Source organism: Aspergillus aculeatinus, assembly GCF_003184765.1.
Source record: "Aspergillus aculeatinus CBS 121060 unplaced genomic scaffold BO66scaffold_41, whole genome shotgun sequence".
In the NCBI taxonomy this organism is placed as follows: Eukaryota; Fungi; Ascomycota; class Eurotiomycetes; order Eurotiales; family Aspergillaceae; genus Aspergillus; species Aspergillus aculeatinus.
Window position 1 is genome coordinate 41,483 of NW_020291510.1, and position 17,371 is coordinate 58,853.

The 17,371-nt window shown below is 50.6% G+C and overlaps 6 protein-coding genes across 6 annotated transcripts; 4 read left to right on the plus strand and 2 right to left on the minus strand.

Annotated features, from left to right (window-relative positions):
- Window positions 1-585: 585 nt before the first annotated feature.
- On the plus strand, window positions 586-3,410 carry BO66DRAFT_393723 (Hsp70 family protein). The gene is made up of 4 exons (XM_025647825.1): window positions 586-777; window positions 848-971; window positions 1,034-1,099; window positions 1,205-3,410. The coding sequence occupies exons 1-4, from the start codon at window positions 751-753 to the stop codon at window positions 2,977-2,979; spliced, it is 1,992 nt and encodes a 663-aa protein (XP_025501319.1). The 5' UTR covers window positions 586-750; the 3' UTR covers window positions 2,980-3,410.
- Window positions 3,411-4,885: 1,475 nt separating this feature from the next.
- BO66DRAFT_152469 (uncharacterized protein) lies at window positions 4,886-5,516 on the minus strand. Its single transcript, XM_025642160.1, has 2 exons — window positions 5,211-5,516; window positions 4,886-5,158 (listed from the first exon to the last, which is right to left on the minus strand). The coding sequence occupies exons 1-2, from the start codon at window positions 5,454-5,456 to the stop codon at window positions 5,054-5,056; spliced, it is 351 nt and encodes a 116-aa protein (XP_025501320.1). The 5' UTR covers window positions 5,457-5,516; the 3' UTR covers window positions 4,886-5,053.
- A 2,785-nt stretch (window positions 5,517-8,301) lies between these two features.
- On the plus strand, window positions 8,302-9,808 carry BO66DRAFT_440961 (uncharacterized protein; the record flags this gene model as incomplete). Its single annotated transcript, XM_025651295.1, has 2 exons — window positions 8,302-8,706; window positions 8,807-9,808. The coding sequence occupies 2 exons, from the start codon at window positions 8,302-8,304 to the stop codon at window positions 9,806-9,808; spliced, it is 1,407 nt and encodes a 468-aa protein (XP_025501321.1).
- Window positions 9,809-10,446: 638 nt separating this feature from the next.
- On the minus strand, window positions 10,447-11,771 carry BO66DRAFT_413456 (S-adenosylmethionine-dependent methyltransferase; the record flags this gene model as incomplete). Its single annotated transcript, XM_025649417.1, has 3 exons — window positions 10,447-11,216; window positions 11,288-11,449; window positions 11,711-11,771. 3 exons carry the CDS (start codon window positions 11,769-11,771, stop codon window positions 10,447-10,449), a joined length of 993 nt encoding a protein of 330 aa, XP_025501322.1.
- Window positions 11,772-13,364: 1,593 nt separating this feature from the next.
- Window positions 13,365-16,381, plus strand: faa4 (long-chain fatty acid-CoA ligase FAA1). Its single transcript, XM_025642161.1, has 6 exons — window positions 13,365-13,431; window positions 13,579-14,067; window positions 14,145-14,170; window positions 14,235-14,630; window positions 14,692-15,836; window positions 15,907-16,381. Exons 2-6 carry the CDS (start codon window positions 13,625-13,627, stop codon window positions 15,994-15,996), a joined length of 2,100 nt encoding a protein of 699 aa, XP_025501323.1. The 5' UTR covers window positions 13,365-13,431; window positions 13,579-13,624; the 3' UTR covers window positions 15,997-16,381.
- A 565-nt stretch (window positions 16,382-16,946) lies between these two features.
- BO66DRAFT_473343 (uncharacterized protein) lies at window positions 16,947-17,324 on the plus strand (the record flags this gene model as incomplete). Its single annotated transcript, XM_025653037.1, has 2 exons — window positions 16,947-16,960; window positions 17,138-17,324. The coding sequence occupies 2 exons, from the start codon at window positions 16,947-16,949 to the stop codon at window positions 17,322-17,324; spliced, it is 201 nt and encodes a 66-aa protein (XP_025501324.1).
- Window positions 17,325-17,371: the final 47 nt, after the last annotated feature.

Genomic DNA, 17,371 nt, shown 5'->3' on the forward strand with positions numbered 1-17,371 from the left:
CTCGAAAGAAAGCCAACGGTCAATTATCATCAAAAGAGGGAATATCGCAATGTGTCTCAAAGAAAGAGCAATGCACTCCCAGTCAGACGACAATCATACATACCAGGCTTGTGCAAATGGCGAGGAATAACCTACAGATGGATATCGTTACTATGCAGAGGCTGATTTAGTGGCGGCCGCTCATCGGAGCTTTCTTACTTGGAGAACGGGTACTGCCGGCCGGCGGTACTTGCACCTCAAGTTGTTGAATTTTGTTCTGCGACACTGAGCTTGGTAGAAAAGGTCAATACGTAGTTAATAGTCTACATCGGCGTAGTAGGTATTGTACCTAAGTCTCTATTGATGTTTGGAGAGGCAAAAAATCGCCACTAACAACTACGATTGATACTCGTAGCTTCTCGAACTCGACTCACAGGTCCGGCTACGGTCCAGAGCGGTCAGAAGCAGATCTGAGATGTCATTGGACCATTAGCTGCGTTGCTGTGATTCTACCAAGTTCGACGACGGGCCGAAGCTCTCCGGGACGATTTTTACGACGCCTGCCGTCTCCCTTCTTTTACTTTCTTCCTCCCCAGAATCAGTGCAAAAAACTTGTCTTCTTCATCCTACCTCTCCCTTCTCACCTTATCCTACCTATATCCTTATACCTCTATTCATCCTCCTCTCCTATCGATTGAATCGACTGGAGTGCTTCTATACTCCCCTTTCCCTTAATACCTGTATTATCTCTTTCCTTTAATCACATTCACAATGCTGTCCTCTCGCATCTCTCGCGCGGTAGGTTTCCTTTCCCTTCTCGCTCAACATAATATGCGCAGTGAAACCTAACATTGTTCATTCTTCGCAGCTCCCGCGCACTGCTTTCACTCGTGCCCCTGCCTTCAGAGTCCCCGGTGCTTCTATCCGGAGATGGAACTCCACGGAGGGAGGTGAGGAGAAGGTGAAGGGTCAGGTCATCGGTATTGACTTGGGTATGTCGAGAAATATTGAACACGCTTGCAATTTAAGACTCGAAGCTCACGTGCTTGAATAGGTACCACCAACTCCGCTGTTGCTGTCATGGAGGGCAAGACCCCCAAGATCATTGAGAACGCCGAAGGTATGTGAAGAATTTTCTTTGCCGGTTGCCGCCAACTACACTCTTAGGACTGGCGTTGGAAACGCAATACAACCTGAAGTAACCTGCGTCTGACTCATTTCAAAGGTGCCAGAACCACTCCTTCCGTTGTCGCTTTCGCCCAAGATGGTGAGCGCTTGGTCGGTATCGCCGCCAAGCGTCAGGCCGTTGTCAACCCCGAGAACACTCTCTTCGCCACCAAGCGTCTCATCGGCCGCAAGTTCACCGATGCTGAGGTCCAGCGTGATATCAAGGAGGTCCCCTACAAGATCGTCCAGCACACCAACGGTGACGCCTGGGTTCAGGCTCGCGACCAGAAGTACTCTCCTTCCCAGATCGGTGGTTTCGTCCTCAACAAGATGAAGGAGACCGCCGAGAACTACCTCAGCAAGCCCGTTAAGAACGCTGTCGTTACTGTTCCTGCCTACTTCAACGACTCTCAGCGCCAGGCCACCAAGGATGCTGGTCAGATTGCTGGTCTTAACGTTCTCCGTGTCGTTAACGAGCCTACTGCCGCCGCCCTTGCCTACGGCCTCGAGAAGGAGGCTGACCGTGTTGTCGCCGTCTACGATCTCGGTGGTGGTACCTTCGATATCTCCGTTCTGGAGATCCAGAAGGGTGTCTTCGAGGTTAAGTCCACCAACGGTGATACCCACCTCGGTGGTGAGGATTTCGATATCTCCCTTGTCCGTCACATCGTCCAGCAGTTCAAGAAGGACTCTGGTCTCGATCTCTCCGGTGATCGCATGGCTATTCAGCGTATCCGTGAGGCTGCTGAGAAGGCCAAGATCGAACTGTCCTCTTCCCTCCAGACCGAGATCAACCTTCCTTTCATCACTGCTGATGCCAGCGGTGCCAAGCACATCAACCTGAAGATGACCCGCTCCCAGCTCGAGTCTCTGGTTGACCCTCTTATCAGCCGCACCATCGAGCCCGTCCGCAAGGCTCTCAAGGATGCCAACCTCCAGTCCAGCGAGATCCAGGACATCATCCTTGTCGGTGGTATGACCCGTATGCCCAAGGTCACCGAGTCCGTCAAGTCCATGTTCGGCCGTGAGCCCGCCAAGTCCGTCAACCCTGACGAGGCTGTTGCCATTGGTGCTGCCATCCAGGGTGCTGTCCTCGCCGGTGAGGTCACTGACGTTCTTCTCCTCGACGTCACTCCCCTGTCCCTCGGTATCGAGACCCTTGGTGGTGTCTTCACTCGCCTGATCAACCGCAACACCACCATCCCTACCAAGAAGTCCCAGACTTTCTCCACTGCCGCTGATTTCCAGACTGCTGTCGAGATCAAGGTCTTCCAGGGTGAGCGTGAGCTTGTCAAGGACAACAAGCTCCTCGGTAACTTCCAGCTCGTCGGTATCCCCCCTGCCCACCGTGGTGTTCCTCAGATTGAGGTCACCTTCGACATCGACGCCGACTCCATTGTTCACGTCGCTGCCAAGGACAAGTCCACTGGCAAGGACCAGTCCATTACCATCGCCTCTGGCTCCGGTCTCTCCGACTCTGAGATCCAGTCCATGGTTGAGGATGCTGAGAAGTACGGTGCTCAGGACAAGGAGCGCAAGTCCGCCATCGAGGCTGCCAACCGTGCCGACAGCGTTGTGAACGACACTGAGAAGGCCCTCAAGGAGTTCGAGGACCGCCTCGACAAGGCCGAGGCCGAGCAGATCCGCGAGAAGATCGCCTCTCTCCGCGAGTTCATCGCCCAGAACCAGTCCGGTGAGGGTACCGCCACTGCTGAGGAGTTCAAGCAGAAGACCGACGAGCTCCAAAACGCTAGCTTGACCCTCTTCGACAAGATGCACAAGGCCCAGGCTGAGCAGCAGCAGCAGAAGCCCGAGGGTGAGAACAAGGCCTAAATGTTCTACCCTGACTGAAAATCCCGTCTCTTGATGTGGGATATTCTTGTATTATCTCTTTCTCAGTATTCCCTAGAGGTTCTCCCTCTACACTTTTGTTTTCATGCATGATATGTACACATACCGATAGCTTTGATTGATCTTGTTCGGTGTATGGGTGTTCTGCTTTTTACCCTTTCTCCCTTTTTTTCCACTTTGCTATCTACTTGTTGTTCTCTTATCCCCTTTCCTAAACTCCTCTTCGCACTGCTTGGGACGGATCAGCGTTTGTATTTGACGGAGGGCAATCCGTTGGGTCGGATGCATGGAGTGTCTACATTTCTTGTAACTTAATGACATTATGGCTGGGGGACTACAAAAGAAAAGTATGTGGTGTGGGAACGTGTGACAATAGAAGAAGAAATTCTCCTCTCGATTAAACCAGTGTGCATGCTTGATCTTGTGAAGAGTGGTGTAGTCTTCACCCAACAGAAATTATTCTATGAGAAACTATCCTTTGTGTGGTAGACATTCTGGAATCGTTCAGAATCGTTTGTGGGCCGCCGACTGCACGCGTGTCCACAAGTAGTCAGTCCCACCTACGGTATGCTGACCCTCCATCAATACCGACAGACTATCACTATCACTGTAATCTGTTCCCAATTCCTTGAGCAGCGTGTAACTAGGGGCTACTACAAAGTGCGTAGTACAATCTCCGGTGCTAGGCCCAGCAATGATTGAACTAATTAGCTCAGCATACTTACAGTCTTACCGCATCGGCTTCGACGTCTCTTTCAAGATGGACCAACCCGTTGTGATTAATTGGTTCCGCAGACTGAGACAGCCCGAACGCCTCATGCCGGAGATGCTGAAGGCTAGTCTAACCTCTCGATAAGTTAGTCTAGTGTACGTCCCGGGTTGTCAAAGGTCGACGACCCAAAAACTCCTTTTTAAGTATTTTCGCCACGAGGACGGCGCCAACAAAAGAAAGGGAAAGTTTCTGATACTTCCTTTCTCCATCTCACCATTATCGCCAGTTGTGCTCACTACCAACGCAGAGACAATTTGCTGATGACTAGTAACTGGGAGGGTAGGAAAGGGACTACCTCTTACTGACTGACTGTCTGGCGTCAGGGATTGGAAGTTCGGGAACTACACTACACTACACTGATTAGAGGGGGGGTGGTGGGCACCCGCAAGATAGATCAATGCGCTGACTTGCATAAGAACATAACCAAACAAGAAAATCAGATGTTCATTCGTCAGTGGTTGTAAATCTCGAAGGGCCTTTCTCGTTTGATGATGGAAGGACGAGAAAACAACGTTGACTTACAGTAGTAACCTTAGTCGGATCCCATTAGTTGACTGTGCCCTTGGCGGAAAGGCGTGATCCTCCAGTCGGTAGCGCTTATGTTTCCCGTTCTACTGCTCGCAGCCTCACTTTGGTGAAATGCGCTGATGTGTTTGTCGACGACGGGATTGATGTCCATGACTTCTGTGGACAGACAGACAGACAATTCACTGTGGGATTGCATCCGTCTGCACTACTATGCAGTATAATAGGCTGTAGGGTGGAGGAGGTGGACACTATGTAGTGGGTAGCAGTCCTTACATGCAGGCTAAACTTCATTGATTGGACTGGAAATCTCGCGATGATGGAGACTACCTAATTTCTGTGTTCCGAAAGTAAACAAGGGTAGAGAGGTGTACAGCACTGCGGTTCTGAATCGCAAATTGCCACGAATCTACAGAGGGGTTTATGGTTATTGTTATTGTTGTTGACATGCATCGGTTGCACCTAAGTACGGCTGACGGTGGCTGTCTCTGGCCTAAAAGTGAGTAAATTCTGATTGCGCTGGAAGGTTGAGATGGGATGGAGAGGAAGAGGGAGGAGGAGGAGGGAGGAGGGGGGGAACCGGTGGTGGGGAAGGAAGAAAGATCCTTTCTGTGTAGAATTCCATCAATCAAGGATGGACGACAAAGAGGGTGGAAGCAGACTCATTGCTCCATCACTAGTGGAGCGGGATATGCAGGATTGACAGTGCCTTTTTGGACTTATCGATCCAGAGTATTTAATATAGTTCAATGGTCTAACTCAGCAGGCCAGAACATCATCATCCTTGGACATGGACGGGGCATTAGCTTGTTGAGTATGGGGTAAAGGGGACATATATGAAGGGCGGTTAAGCGTCCAAGACGACTGTCTCCTCCTATTAGCTTGTGCGATGATAGTCAACAAGCTCACCACACACCATGATTAGTTGAATTAGAGAAGTTGAATGGTTGAAGTATGTAGGATGATGGATGGGAGACGGGGGACGGGGGACGGGAACCTGTAGCGTTGTACTGTATGTATGTCTGTGTGGACAGTACTTTCTGTCCTTATCGGCAGCATACAGACAGCCTTCAATGATGCAGCCAATCTCCACTGGGAGACTTGCAGTGGTGGTGCCGCAGAGAGGACAAATCAACGCTGTACACAACTGCAGTCGATACATTGGATGGCCGACTGGGAAAATAGACTTGATTTTAGAGTGGGCTCTGGACACGTACACGATGTACTGAGTATTATTGAGAAGAACAATTGAATGTTGTTGCGATCTAAGAGTCTAAGACTAAAGTCTCAGTGACAATATGAGAGAGCGATTTGTTGATGATTCAGCTCGGGCCACACAGTGCTTCATGAAGACAGAAGCCTGTTACTAACAGACAATCCTTATCCGACTGTTACCGACCCAAAAGAAGTCTGGATCGTCTGTTGCGCGCCCCGTTCTTTACCCTGGCTCTGGCTTAGACAAAAAGGGCACTCCTCACGTCCAGCCTAATTCCAGAGCCACTTGGAGCAAGTCTATTTCCTTAGATTGAGGCCTCTACGTCTGGCTGCAAATTTTCTCCTTCATCATTTGTCGATCACTCTGCTAATGTACCTGTTCCAGGAATATTCCAGTTGAGGTTTGGGTCATTCCCCACTTCGTGCCCTCAGTACCCTCATCAGCACAATCGTAGTGCATCCACTTTTCTCCTTTAACACTGGAAGGAAAAGGTACCGCCCACTTTTGGATGGACGGCCTGTCTGTCGATTCCCCGTCGCGCCGTCATTTTTCTTCAGTCTTCAGATGCTAATGCCATTCCTATGCTGTGGGAACGAACGGGCGGAATTGTTGATGACGGGTTACTGTCGCAATCGACAGAGTATCCCGACTGCCATCGCGTTTGGCCATGTGTCAGACATTAAACTTCCACGATATTCTACCTGTCTTCTCAAAACTTGCGTTACAAGATAAATAGTAGATCAGCTGGGCCTCATTGGCTGCCAGCCTCAGGGCTAAAAATAAAAACCAAGGTAGCACTACTGAAGCGATAGAAAGAGAATTTGGAAACTTTGGATGTACCACATATTAATTGTTTTTATTATTATTTCCAGAATTATTATTACGACAACTTGTTTTACATGCTGAATCTCTTTGCAAGTGTTAAAAATGCCTTGGTGATTCATCAGCAACTTACCGAGGCGAAAGCACCCGGAGCCTGCCCAGTGAGGGACCACTTCAACCAGAAAGAGTGCAGTCCTTTTGCCGTTGGGCGTACCTGATTTTTTGGTCCCATTCAATTCTACGATTCCACCTTGTGTGGTTTTTCGGTACTTCACCCGGGGTGCCCTAGTTGTTGTGAAATGGCACATCACATATCAACCCTGGTCTTTGCTCCTGATTCTTCGTCATCTATTTTCTTTTTTCTTTGGTGCTGCTTGTCTGCTTTACGCTAAGCAATCAAGGTGAATACATCTCAGATCCAAGATTAGATTTGGAGAGGGAAGTGGATGATGAATAAGAAGATTTTACGGAATACATTCATAGGATCCTGGGTTGATTTGTGTTTGTCACTAGTGTGACAGTAGTGGGTTTCTCAGCTCGGAGAGAGGGGGGGGAAGAGGGGGGTCCAGGCTAATACAACACATAATGAGTTTTGGCACTGAAGGATTTTGGCACCGGGAAAGAAGGGGAGGTGTAATCATTTTGCCAATTTGACAATTGCGTCTTAGGGCAATTCTCCATGAAGTTCCAATTCTCCTCTCCCTCTTTCCAATGCCTCTGTCATCTCCCAAAGAGAGACTTCACGCCTGACAGCTCCAGTCTGTCTCTTCAAACTGTTAAATTCTCCGAACTATGTGTTGCTGTTATGCCAATGAAGTTTAAGAGTGGTGCATTTTTGTCCTACATCACGCGGAGAACTATGGCCAATATTGTCAATTATTACTAGATCTGACATGGGACCTCACTAGTGCTGTTGCAGGTCCCAGAGTCCCAGACTTCATCCATGGACTTGTTTGTTTCCAACTGACCGTAAAATCAAACTGGCTTTTTTTTGTTCACAGCTCTAGTCTAGTCTAGTCACCACTGACTACTCTTGACTAGTTTTATTAGCTACTAGCGTCCTGACTAGAGCTGTCCCAGCTGACTGGTTTAATTTATTATTGTTGTTATTACTTTTGATTAATATTTCTCCAACTCTGTATCCTCTTCTATTCTTGCGCTTGTTGTTTTCTTTTCAATCAATGTTGTCTGAGCTTGAACCTTCGTTCAATCTCCATCTTTGTTAGAACCTAGGACCCTTTCCATCCTCGATCTATTGTTGACAACCCTTGGTCGTGTTCTTCCTCTTGGATTTCCCCAAGCCATCGACTCTCCTTGCTTGACCGTTGCCACTTGCATCGTCTTGCAACTCTAGTGGGTGACAACGAAACCCCCCACTGAGGAAAATTCACGGGAAAATCCCCAGAAGGTGGAAAGGAAAAAAAGAATTGGAGAGAAAAACGGGCAAGCTGCATCGCGCTAGCAATTTGTTTTTTCCTTTCTGTTCTCGGTTGGTACAGTAGTACTCAAGTACTTACTGTACACTTACTCTACTGCCCTTTGACATTGCTTTGATCATTGCTGCAAGTGTAAAAGAGAGTAAGTAGAGTCAGTCCTTGACACCCTGCTTCCCTTGCCCTCATTGAGTTTCATCATATCACCCGCCGTGCGACTGGTATCTCACATCTACTTCAATCCTACTTACCCTCCTTTCCTCTTGCCCCCCACACCCCCCTCCCTCTGATCCCTCTCACACCTCCCTTCCACCACCCTTGTCGTCCTCCTTCCTGGGTCACGTATTCCCCATTCTTCAAAGAGATAACCCTCCTTGGATATACTTCGGAAATCGGGTCAACTGTCGTTTGCGTTCACCGAGGCGCGCATCTCTTTCGCGGCTGCATCAAACTTCCCAGCAAACTTTTGCATCTGCATGCCAGCAACAAGTAATTGCAAATAACTAATCGTCTGACTGAGCGTCCAGTCCTCCACCATGACAGTTGCAGCGCCTCCCGTGGCACCAGTGCACGAGAATGGGATCAACGGCGGACTCGGTCATCATGTCAATACTATGAGCCTCCCACGTTTCCACCCAATCGCAATGAATCCGGGCCAAGCAATTCCCCCGGAGCATTTGATGCACGGTCACCATCAATTTCGTCCTTTTCCACCACCACCGCCGCCTCCTCCTATGCAGGAACCAGTCCCGCCAGCTCCGGTTTCCGCTCCAGCACCGCCCGCTCATCATCCGCATATTGACCAGATTGAAGCTCGCCTGAGACAACTGGAGCATGAAGAAGCGACTCGTATGGCGGCTCGTAGCCATCTTCTCGCCATGCGCAAGCGAGAGGACGAGGACTTTCGTAGGTTGACGGAGAATGCCGAAGCAGAAGAAGAGGTATGGTTAAGAACAACAGCAGAAAGAAGTGAAAATTGTGTCTTATTATTCTTCCAAAACAACACCATCTGACATGATACCGCATGTGCCTACGGAATAGGAACTGCGTAGGCAACGAAAGCGCCTGAAAAGAGAATCCATGGGCCTCGGGTATAACGCTGGGATGGACTCCCCGCCGCTTCGACCGACGCCGCCTCGTCGGTTGTCGGAGACCAATGCAGCCACTACCCTTGCATTTTTCAAGCAACAAAGCCCCCCGGAGCCTCGTCCCATCCCTCCACCGCCGACACAAGTACCTGCACCCCACGTTCCTCCACCTCCACCTGCGCCTCAGCACATTCACCATGATCCCACCGGCGCTACCTCGATCCGACGAAAGCAGAAGTATACCATTAAGAATGTCGAAGCCTGGGGAGAGCGACACGGGCGCCCCGCCGCGCATGATCCCTCTGGCAGGGCTCTCTGGAAGCGTCCCTCAGACGGTAGTCTGGTGTATTTGACTTGCCCGGTATCCGGCTGTGGGAAGGCCGATTTTGTGACTCTCCATGGATTCATGTGCCATTTGACGAAGAAACACAAGGACCGCAGCCTGGGCAGTCAATCCCGGGCATTGGAAGTATGCGGGCTGGTTTACGACCCCAACGCCCCTCTTCCTCCAGTGGCAAATATCAACCGCGCATCCACGGAAGAGAGCCGGCTTGAGTCCGGCCCCACAGACCATGAAGGCTACCAACAAGACATTGAGTATTCTTCTGCGTCGGATGAGGAGGAAAGCCATGATATCCCAGTGAAGACCGAGTCCACAGATAGGACGTTGCCTGCACCTCCAGTAATGACGATGCCCCCGGTTCCAGATCAACATCAACTACAAGCCCGCCTCAACGGCTCGACGAAACAATCCATCTCATCCATCATTGACCGCGACCCGGAGAGCGACCCCCGCGAGCAGCGGTTAGATACGAACCCCCCTCGTCCGATGGAGATTCCCATGCAAACCTCCCCGGACCATAAACGCCCCTTCAAGGACGAAGCCGAGTTTCCTCGTCCACGTGAGCATGAGAAAGAGAACACTGACCCCAAAGACACGGCCGATACACAGTAATAGCAGTCTTATAATTTTACTAATCATCGTTGCATTGCGGTAGTTGAAGACGCAAGATGTTCCACCTCATTGCCTTGCATCATAGTTTTGAGCATGTTTCCGGCGGTGGTTGCTGCCGTGAGGGATTCTGCGTCACATACCCTTTCCCTCCTTTGTATATGTGGGTGGCCTTCTGCATGTTGTTTCTTACTTAATGTAATAATGTCTTACCTCATATGGCTGGCCCCGAGGGTCTCAATCGATCTGAGCTTACCTTCTTGTCTTTCGTATTCCGATCACGTGCACATAATGGATGCTTATGAATAGTTTCATATTGTTGAGCAACACCTCAACGAGCAAACGCATGTTCCATGCCATAGCGCACGGTGACTGCGTTCGTGCTTTCCTGATATCGATTTTTCAGTGTGATCATCCAAACAAAGTATCATTAGATATGAATTCCTTGATTCCAAAGCCGCGTCACGCAGATTTTTGACACATATACACGCGATTCAGTCATGATAGATCGGTCGAAAGATGAAGCAATTCGGAGGAAGCAGGACACGCAGGAAACTCTCCATTTGCATCTCCCAACCTCATCTGAACTCGACCGACCGACTACACCCTTTATCCCCCCCCAACCCCCCACCAAATCTCAATCACCTGAGAAGCAGAAGATGCACCAAATACCCCGTCCCGGACTTCAACGCCTCCCCAAGCACATCATCACCGACCCGCCAGACGCGAAACACCTTCAACGTCTCCTGCAACCAAGCCTCAAACACCTCCGGCGACCGCTGCTGCTGCGCGATGAGGCAGATCGTCGGCGTTCGGCTCCTCGCCCCATAACTATCTGTGGTATACACCGGCCTCAACCGACCGATGTCGGCGCACGTGCGCACGAACGGCGCCACGAGCGCATCGTTGTAGATACAGTCGCAGGATACCAGGAGATCGAAGCCTCGATCGATTTCTTGTTCCTCGTCGTCGGAACCAGGGTCAGGGTTCTCCAATCCGACGCTGGCCTTCAGCGAGCCTGCGACGTCGGTTTCCCAATCCAGGGAGGTGAAGGTGATGTTTGGTGAGGATGTTGATTGTTGTTGTTGCTGTTGCTGTTTGGGTTTGCTGCGTTTGGGCTGTTGTTGTTGTTGTTGCTGCTGTTGCTGCTGTTTACGAGACTTGGAGGATCTGGTTGAGGTTGAGGGCTGGTGGTTGGTCTCGATGTTTTGACGGAAGAGCCGGTGGACGTATTCCTGGTCTGTCGCGATGTAGTGGTGGACCTTGGGCGCAAGGGTGAGGGCATTCAGCCCGGAGATGCCGCAGCCGAGTTCGACGACGGTGGAGGCGGCGGAGAGGAGGGATTGGGTCCAGAGGGGGTTGGTCGCGGAGGATAGCCATTCGGAGAAGAGCGGGGTGATTTTCCAGAGGACTTGAAGAAGAACCCATGTTAGCATGAAGGGTTTAGGTATAGATATGCATGACGGCAGGTGGTGGACGAACCTGCGCCTGTTGTGCCCCCTGCACGGGTCGAGGAGAGTAACGTGGGCGATTGATGGATGGTGTAGTCCTGGTTGTTGATTGTGAGGTCGACGGTCGTGGCGCGCGAGTCGACGAAGCCTAAGTTGGAGGATGGGATGTCTTGTGCGAAAAGGTAGAAGGCTTCTGTAGTGCATAGTCGGTTTGGATCAATTAATCAGGTTCTAAGAGAGCTGGTGCTGAGGCAGATGACAAGGGGGCTGGCTAGATTGGCTATGTGCATGCAGATGTGTAGGAACCTGGGTCTCTCCCTGGGTCTCCCCTCTTCACATGGCATGGCTGCAGCGTTGATGATCTATGAAGGTTGTTTCTTCTTCTTCTATGTTGCATACGGCACGCATATACTGGCGGCTGCGATCGAAGCAAATGGGATTGTTCGGGACATACCCTCTTCGGCATCTTCTACTTCTTCTCCAAGTAACGACAGGAAACTGGTGATCCGTTCCATTGTTTCAAAGGTTATATTCCTACCAAACAATCGGAGGTACAGAATGGTGGGCTATAGTATGAATTGCGCCAATGGCTGGAATGCTCGGAGATCGGCGATGCAACGGAATCTAGTTATAGAGAAACGGGTCTCGATTAGCTTTGCTTTTTCGAGCAGGAATCAGAGATGGAAGATAGGGAGTATATCGCACTTTCGATTTGGCAATAATCAGCAGCCGATCTGCACGAGCGTGTTTCACTTGATATCAGTGAATCCTCGGCATCTCCCGAAGGATGAAGTTTTGCAGATAGCGGGGGGACATCGCGGAGGATAGTTACATAAGCGGTGCACAAGCCAAAGACATGACATTAACTTAACTTCTCCAGTCTACGTGACCAAACAGTCGACTATAGCCGACGGGCCGTGGGCGTCAGCACTAATGCTCGTCCAGTTACACAAGTATCCCCTGAAAGCTGCTTTTTCCCTGTCATGTCAGTGATCGAATTCTATTCTTCGGCCCACGCGAGATTTTTTCTCCAGTGACATGTGAGTAGACTCAGTACGGAGTAGAGGGACCCTCAAACAATCAGTGCCAAGCTAGAACTTGCGATCTGAAGCCTAAGAGATGCGAATGGCGGGCGACAATCATGTTCTGTTGATTAAGATGGGCCCTGTCGGTAAAAATTGCTCGATGACTTTCCTGTCAGATCTTTAATGACGATGGGGGCGTCATTGTAGGTCATAACATCCGCCATTATATGCGGATGACTCCATAGTTCGTATCCTGGAACAGTTGACAGTCTGGCTGGACTGCTGGAGTCTTGTGGACCGCGGCAATCCTTCAATCCTGCCTAGACATGTACTATGCACTGCTGTACAGTCTGTACCCTGCAAAGTTGAATTTAGCTGGCGACTGGACTGTACCTAACTGTTGTAGCACCTCGTGCACTTTCTGAGCTCCTGACTCTCTTTTGCTCTTCCGTGGCGTCGAATGATTTGTTCGGTTCCAGAACAGATCTCGTAAATGACTGAGAGAGAGCCATGGCGATGAGAAAAAAGTTGTGTGTGCTTTCTCTTAGAGACCAGAGATGATAACAATGACGGTACTCCGTACCATGGGGGCAATCCCAATTTTCTGTCTTTTCTTTTGCCGATTCCCCATTCCAACAATTCGCTCCGTCGGGTTCCGTCATACCCAAGTAGTAGCCGCGAATAAGGACCAGCAAAGAGGGGGGGGGGGCTTGACCATTTTCCCGCCCAGCCACAATAAACTGACTTCATTATTCTGCACGCACTGTCCGGACTAAGTAAGAGAGACAAGATTCAGTCCAGGCTGGCAGCGCGGGAGACCTCTGCGGTAAGTTAACTACGTTACTACCAACTAAGTTACTACCTAGGTAGCTAAGCTAGCTTCACCTATCCTGACCTTTCTTTCCCCTTCTGTTCTCTTTTCCCTTCCCCATCTCATCCCATCTCCCATTCATTCTCTGTCCCTCTCCTTCTCCCCAATTCCCAGCCTTCTCCCCCAATTTTTTGTTTACATTCTTATCTCTGATCCTAAATCTGAATCTGAACAGGAATTTGTTTTCCCATCTACCTCCCTTTCCTCCCTTAGACCGGCAACTTCTTGGAATTGAAGCTTTCTCGGTGTGGAACCGACCCATAGCGGAACTTGCTTACTGTAAGTCGACCTTTGACTTTGTGCTATCCGCAGCCTTCCTCTGGTTCCCCCTCTTTCATGGCGTTTGCCTCTCCATGAACCACCCTCCAAATCGAACCCAAATTCCACCTCGTCGCTGACAGAGAGACCTCCCTCTATTTTCTACAGATCCTCTATTCAGTCCGACCCGCCGAGCGCTGAACCCTCCGTCGCCATGACGAACTTGAAGGAGCTGCGCATTCAACCGCGCATGTACAAGAAACCACCTTTCTCGGTGGAGGTCCCCGGCGTGGAACCTGTCGAAGGAGAGACCATTCCTCGTCGACTGCCTATCGCGAAAGATGGGCTCCTCGAGCGACCGGCCGAGGATGCCGGCACCACCTACGAGATCTTCCGTCGCTCCGCGAGGCTGTACGGAAACTCGAAGGCTGTCGGCACCCGTCGCCTTGTCAAGACCCATGTGGAGAAGAAGAAGGTGAAGAAGATCGTGGACGGTGTGGAAAAGGAGGTCGACAAGGAATGGACCTACTTCGAGATGAGCGGTTATACCTTCCTGACCTTCAACGAGTACGAGAAGTTGGCGCTTGAGCTTGGTAGTGGTTTGCGCAAACTCGGCTTGGAGAAGCCGGATAAAATCCATCTCTACGGCGCAACAAGGTACGCGTGTAACTTTACGGTGCTGGTGGTGATATCATCCGGGTGATGGGAAACGCTAACTGTGGCGGTTTTGACAGTGCACATTGGCTGGCCATGTCACACGGTTCGTTGCGCATGAACGTCTTATTGTTGATGGATCCCTTACTGATTGGATTGTCCTGTTACAGGTGCCGCATCCCAGTCGCTGACGGTTGTTACTGCGTATGACACCCTGGGCGAGGAAGGCTTGAAGCACTCCCTGGTTCAAACGTCTAGTCTCGCCATTTTCTGTGACCCTGGCCTCATCCCTTCGGTGGCTCACGTCCTCAAGGATGTGAAGTCAATCAAGCATGTCATCTACAACACCGATCAGGAAGTTAAGAAGGAAGACCTGGACAAGCTCAAGTCGGAGTTCGATTATCTGAATGTTATCAGCATCGAGGAATTGCGCAAGCTAGGCGAGGAGAACCCCGTGGACCCGGTGCCTCCCAGTCGCGAGGATCTGTGCTGTATCATGTACACTTCCGGTTCAACCGGACCTCCCAAGGGTGTCTCTTTGACCCAGGCTAACGTTGTCTCCGCATGTGAGTCCGCGAATCTATCTATGCTTCTTGCCTGATGTCCGCAGAACTGACCAGAGGATAGGTGCGGGTATTCACGCGATTGTCGGACCCTACATCGGACCCTCTGATTCGCTTTTGACATATCTTCCTCAGGCCCACATCCTCGAATTCATGTTTGAGAACCTTTGCCTATTCTGGGGTGGTACTATGGGCTACGGAAACCCTCGCACTCTTTCGGACACCTCTATGCGTAATTGCAAGGGAGACATTCGCGAACTGAAGCCCACGATTCTGGTTGGTGTGCCCGCGGTGTGGGAGTCGGTTAAGAAGGGTGTTCTCAATAACCTGAACAAGAACAACTTCCTTGTCAGGGGCATGTTCTGGGGAGCCATGTCCGCCAAGAACTTCCTCATGACTGCTGGCTTCCCTGGTGTGGACATGGGTGCTGGAATTCTCGACGCTGTCGTTTTCCGCAAGCTCAAGGAAGCGACCGGTGGCCGCTTGCGCATCATGATGAACGGCGGTGGACCCGTCTCGAAAGATACGCAGAAATTCCTGTCCATGGCTATCGCTCCTATGATCAGCGGCTACGGGTTGACTGAAACGTCGGCAATGGGTGCCCTGAACGATCCTCTGGCCTGGAACCCGGACGCTCTGGGTGAAATTCCGGGTTCGATCGAAATGAAGCTCGTGGACTTCCCCGACGCCGGCTACTTTGCCAAGAACAACCCGCCCCAGGGAGAGATCTACATCCGCGGACCCAGTGTTAGCAGCTGCTATTGGGAGAACGAGGACGAGACGAAGGAAGCATTTACCGAAGACAGGTGGTTCAAGACAGGCGATATTGGCGAGTTCGACAAATATGGTCACATCAAGATTATCGACCGCAAGAAGAACTTGGTCAAGACTCTCAACGGCGAGTACATTGCTTTAGAGAAGCTCGAGTCTGTCTACCGGTCGTCTCCTGTGGTGGGCAACATTTGTGTCTACGCCGCACAGGACCAAGACAAGCCGGTTGCCATCATCGTACCCCTTGAGCCCGCTTTGAAGAAGATCGCCAAGGATAATGGTATCGAGGGCGACAACCTGGAGACCCTGGCACACAATGAGAAGTTGAAGTCGATTGTCCTCAAGCAGCTCCAGGCTGCTGGCCGGGCCGGCGGTCTCAAGGGTATTGAGATCATCAACGGAGTCATTCTCTCCGACGAGGAGTGGACTCCTCAGAACGTAAGCAGAAGCACACCAAAACACTTTTGCACATTTATGCGGTATGACTAACATTCTCTGATTCGAACAGGGCTACATGACTGCCGCTCAGAAGCTTCAGCGCAAGAAGATCCTCAATCGCTTCCAGGCTGATGTCGACCGTGCCTATGGCAAGAAATAGAGAGATTTCATGAGCCACTTTTCTCTGTACTTCAATTCTTATGTGCTTTCCTATTTTTTTTTTTCTTTCTTTTTTGTTTCCTTGTGTACTTCTCTAAACGGATATCCGCGCTGGTTGTCGTGATGCTGCATTGTCACTCGCCCCATCGCATGTTGTCTATCTGGCTTGCTTTAATTGAATGATCTTATCTGTGATTTCCCGACGTGATATGTGTATATGTGATGGTCTACATTATCTCTCCTCCTCAACATGTATTCGGCGTATCACATTGCTCTTTCCTACAAAATTCTTTTAGGTTCTATCTCTCTACTAGTCATTTTCGGCTTGTTCTTTTACATGGTCTAGGAAAAGTAGGCGAGGCTACTGGATAAATGGAACAGTCCGGTTTCTGCTCGTTCCGATCGTATAAACATTGGTGCATGAGCCAGTCAGTGATGTCGAGGCAATAAGACCTCGCGCGACATCAGTGCTGTGTGTATTGTGCTGTCGCACTGCCTCGGTAGGACTCTCCGCTCATTCCAATTATGTTGACTCTTCCGTACAGAGCCATCCAGCACAAAATCTCGGCTCTATACTGAGTCGACCCTCAAAACTCCATAAGAGAGTGAAATCTGCATCCCAAAGTGTCATGAAAACGGTAGTTAACGTCGACGTGGCTATGTACCGAGTCCGTATAGCTACGACGAAAGAGTAGGTACTATAGCACTAAGCCCAATAAAGCCTAGCGCAATTCCAACCCAAAAGAGGGCAAGATCCTCCTGCCAGGCCAGACCCGTCTACCGTCTGCCTTCCCACTCCGAATCAAGCTCCGTATTGAATCCACGGTATATTGTCATCTGCGGAAGGGCCTGCTCGACTGCCGCGCAGTAATTGCTCTCGCTCTCTTTCGCCAGGCTTGCTCTCCAAGCTTCCTACTAACTTTCCTTACTTACTGGAATTCCCGCGCCACAATGTCGTTCTGGAGGTTTGTTCTGCTACCTTTCTAACCCTCCCTCACCTTTCGTCTTGTCGGTGTTGGGACAACTACGATCGTTGCCATTCCTTCGTGGAGAAGCGTACACACCCTGTACTTACCATACCTACCTCCCACTCAACCTTTTTTTTTCCTTAGCTCTGGACTAACTTGGATGTGTCATTCTAGCTCGTACAAAAGCCTCTCCCCCAAGACGCGGGCCCTCTTCGGCGTCGGCGCCATGGCATGGGCGGCGATTGGCCTGTGGGTGACGCCGCAGGTGGAGGGGGCGATGGGCCTGACCCCGACGCCCGAGGAGCAGCAGGAGTTGGACCGGAAACTGTCGGTTCGGGTCTCGAGGGTCGAGAGAGATTAATTAAGGAATTAATTGGATTTGCCGGTTCGACTTTTGGGGGGGAGGGG

Bases quoted from the DNA above. Each gene is read 5' to 3' on its own strand.
- faa4 (XM_025642161.1), top strand. From the start codon at position 13,625: ATGACGAACTTGAAGGAGCTGCGCATTCAACCGCGCATGTACAAGAAA. The intron at 14,171-14,234 runs GTTCGTTGCGCA...GTCCTGTTACAG, and splicing joins TTGGCTGGCCATGTCACACG to GTGCCGCATCCCAGTCGCTG. The intron at 14,631-14,691 runs GTGAGTCCGCGA...ACCAGAGGATAG, and splicing joins GGCTAACGTTGTCTCCGCAT to GTGCGGGTATTCACGCGATT.
- BO66DRAFT_393723 (XM_025647825.1), top strand. From the start codon at position 751: ATGCTGTCCTCTCGCATCTCTCGCGCG. The intron at 778-847 runs GTAGGTTTCCTT...CATTCTTCGCAG, and splicing joins CCTCTCGCATCTCTCGCGCG to CTCCCGCGCACTGCTTTCAC. The intron at 1,100-1,204 runs GTATGTGAAGAA...CTCATTTCAAAG, and splicing joins GATCATTGAGAACGCCGAAG to GTGCCAGAACCACTCCTTCC.
- BO66DRAFT_152469 (XM_025642160.1), bottom strand. From the start codon at position 5,456: ATGTATCGACTGCAGTTGTGTACAGCGTTGATTTGTCCTCTCTGCGGC. The intron at 5,159-5,210 runs GTGTGTGGTGAG...AGGAGGAGACAG, and splicing joins CTCTAATTCAACTAATCATG to TCGTCTTGGACGCTTAACCG.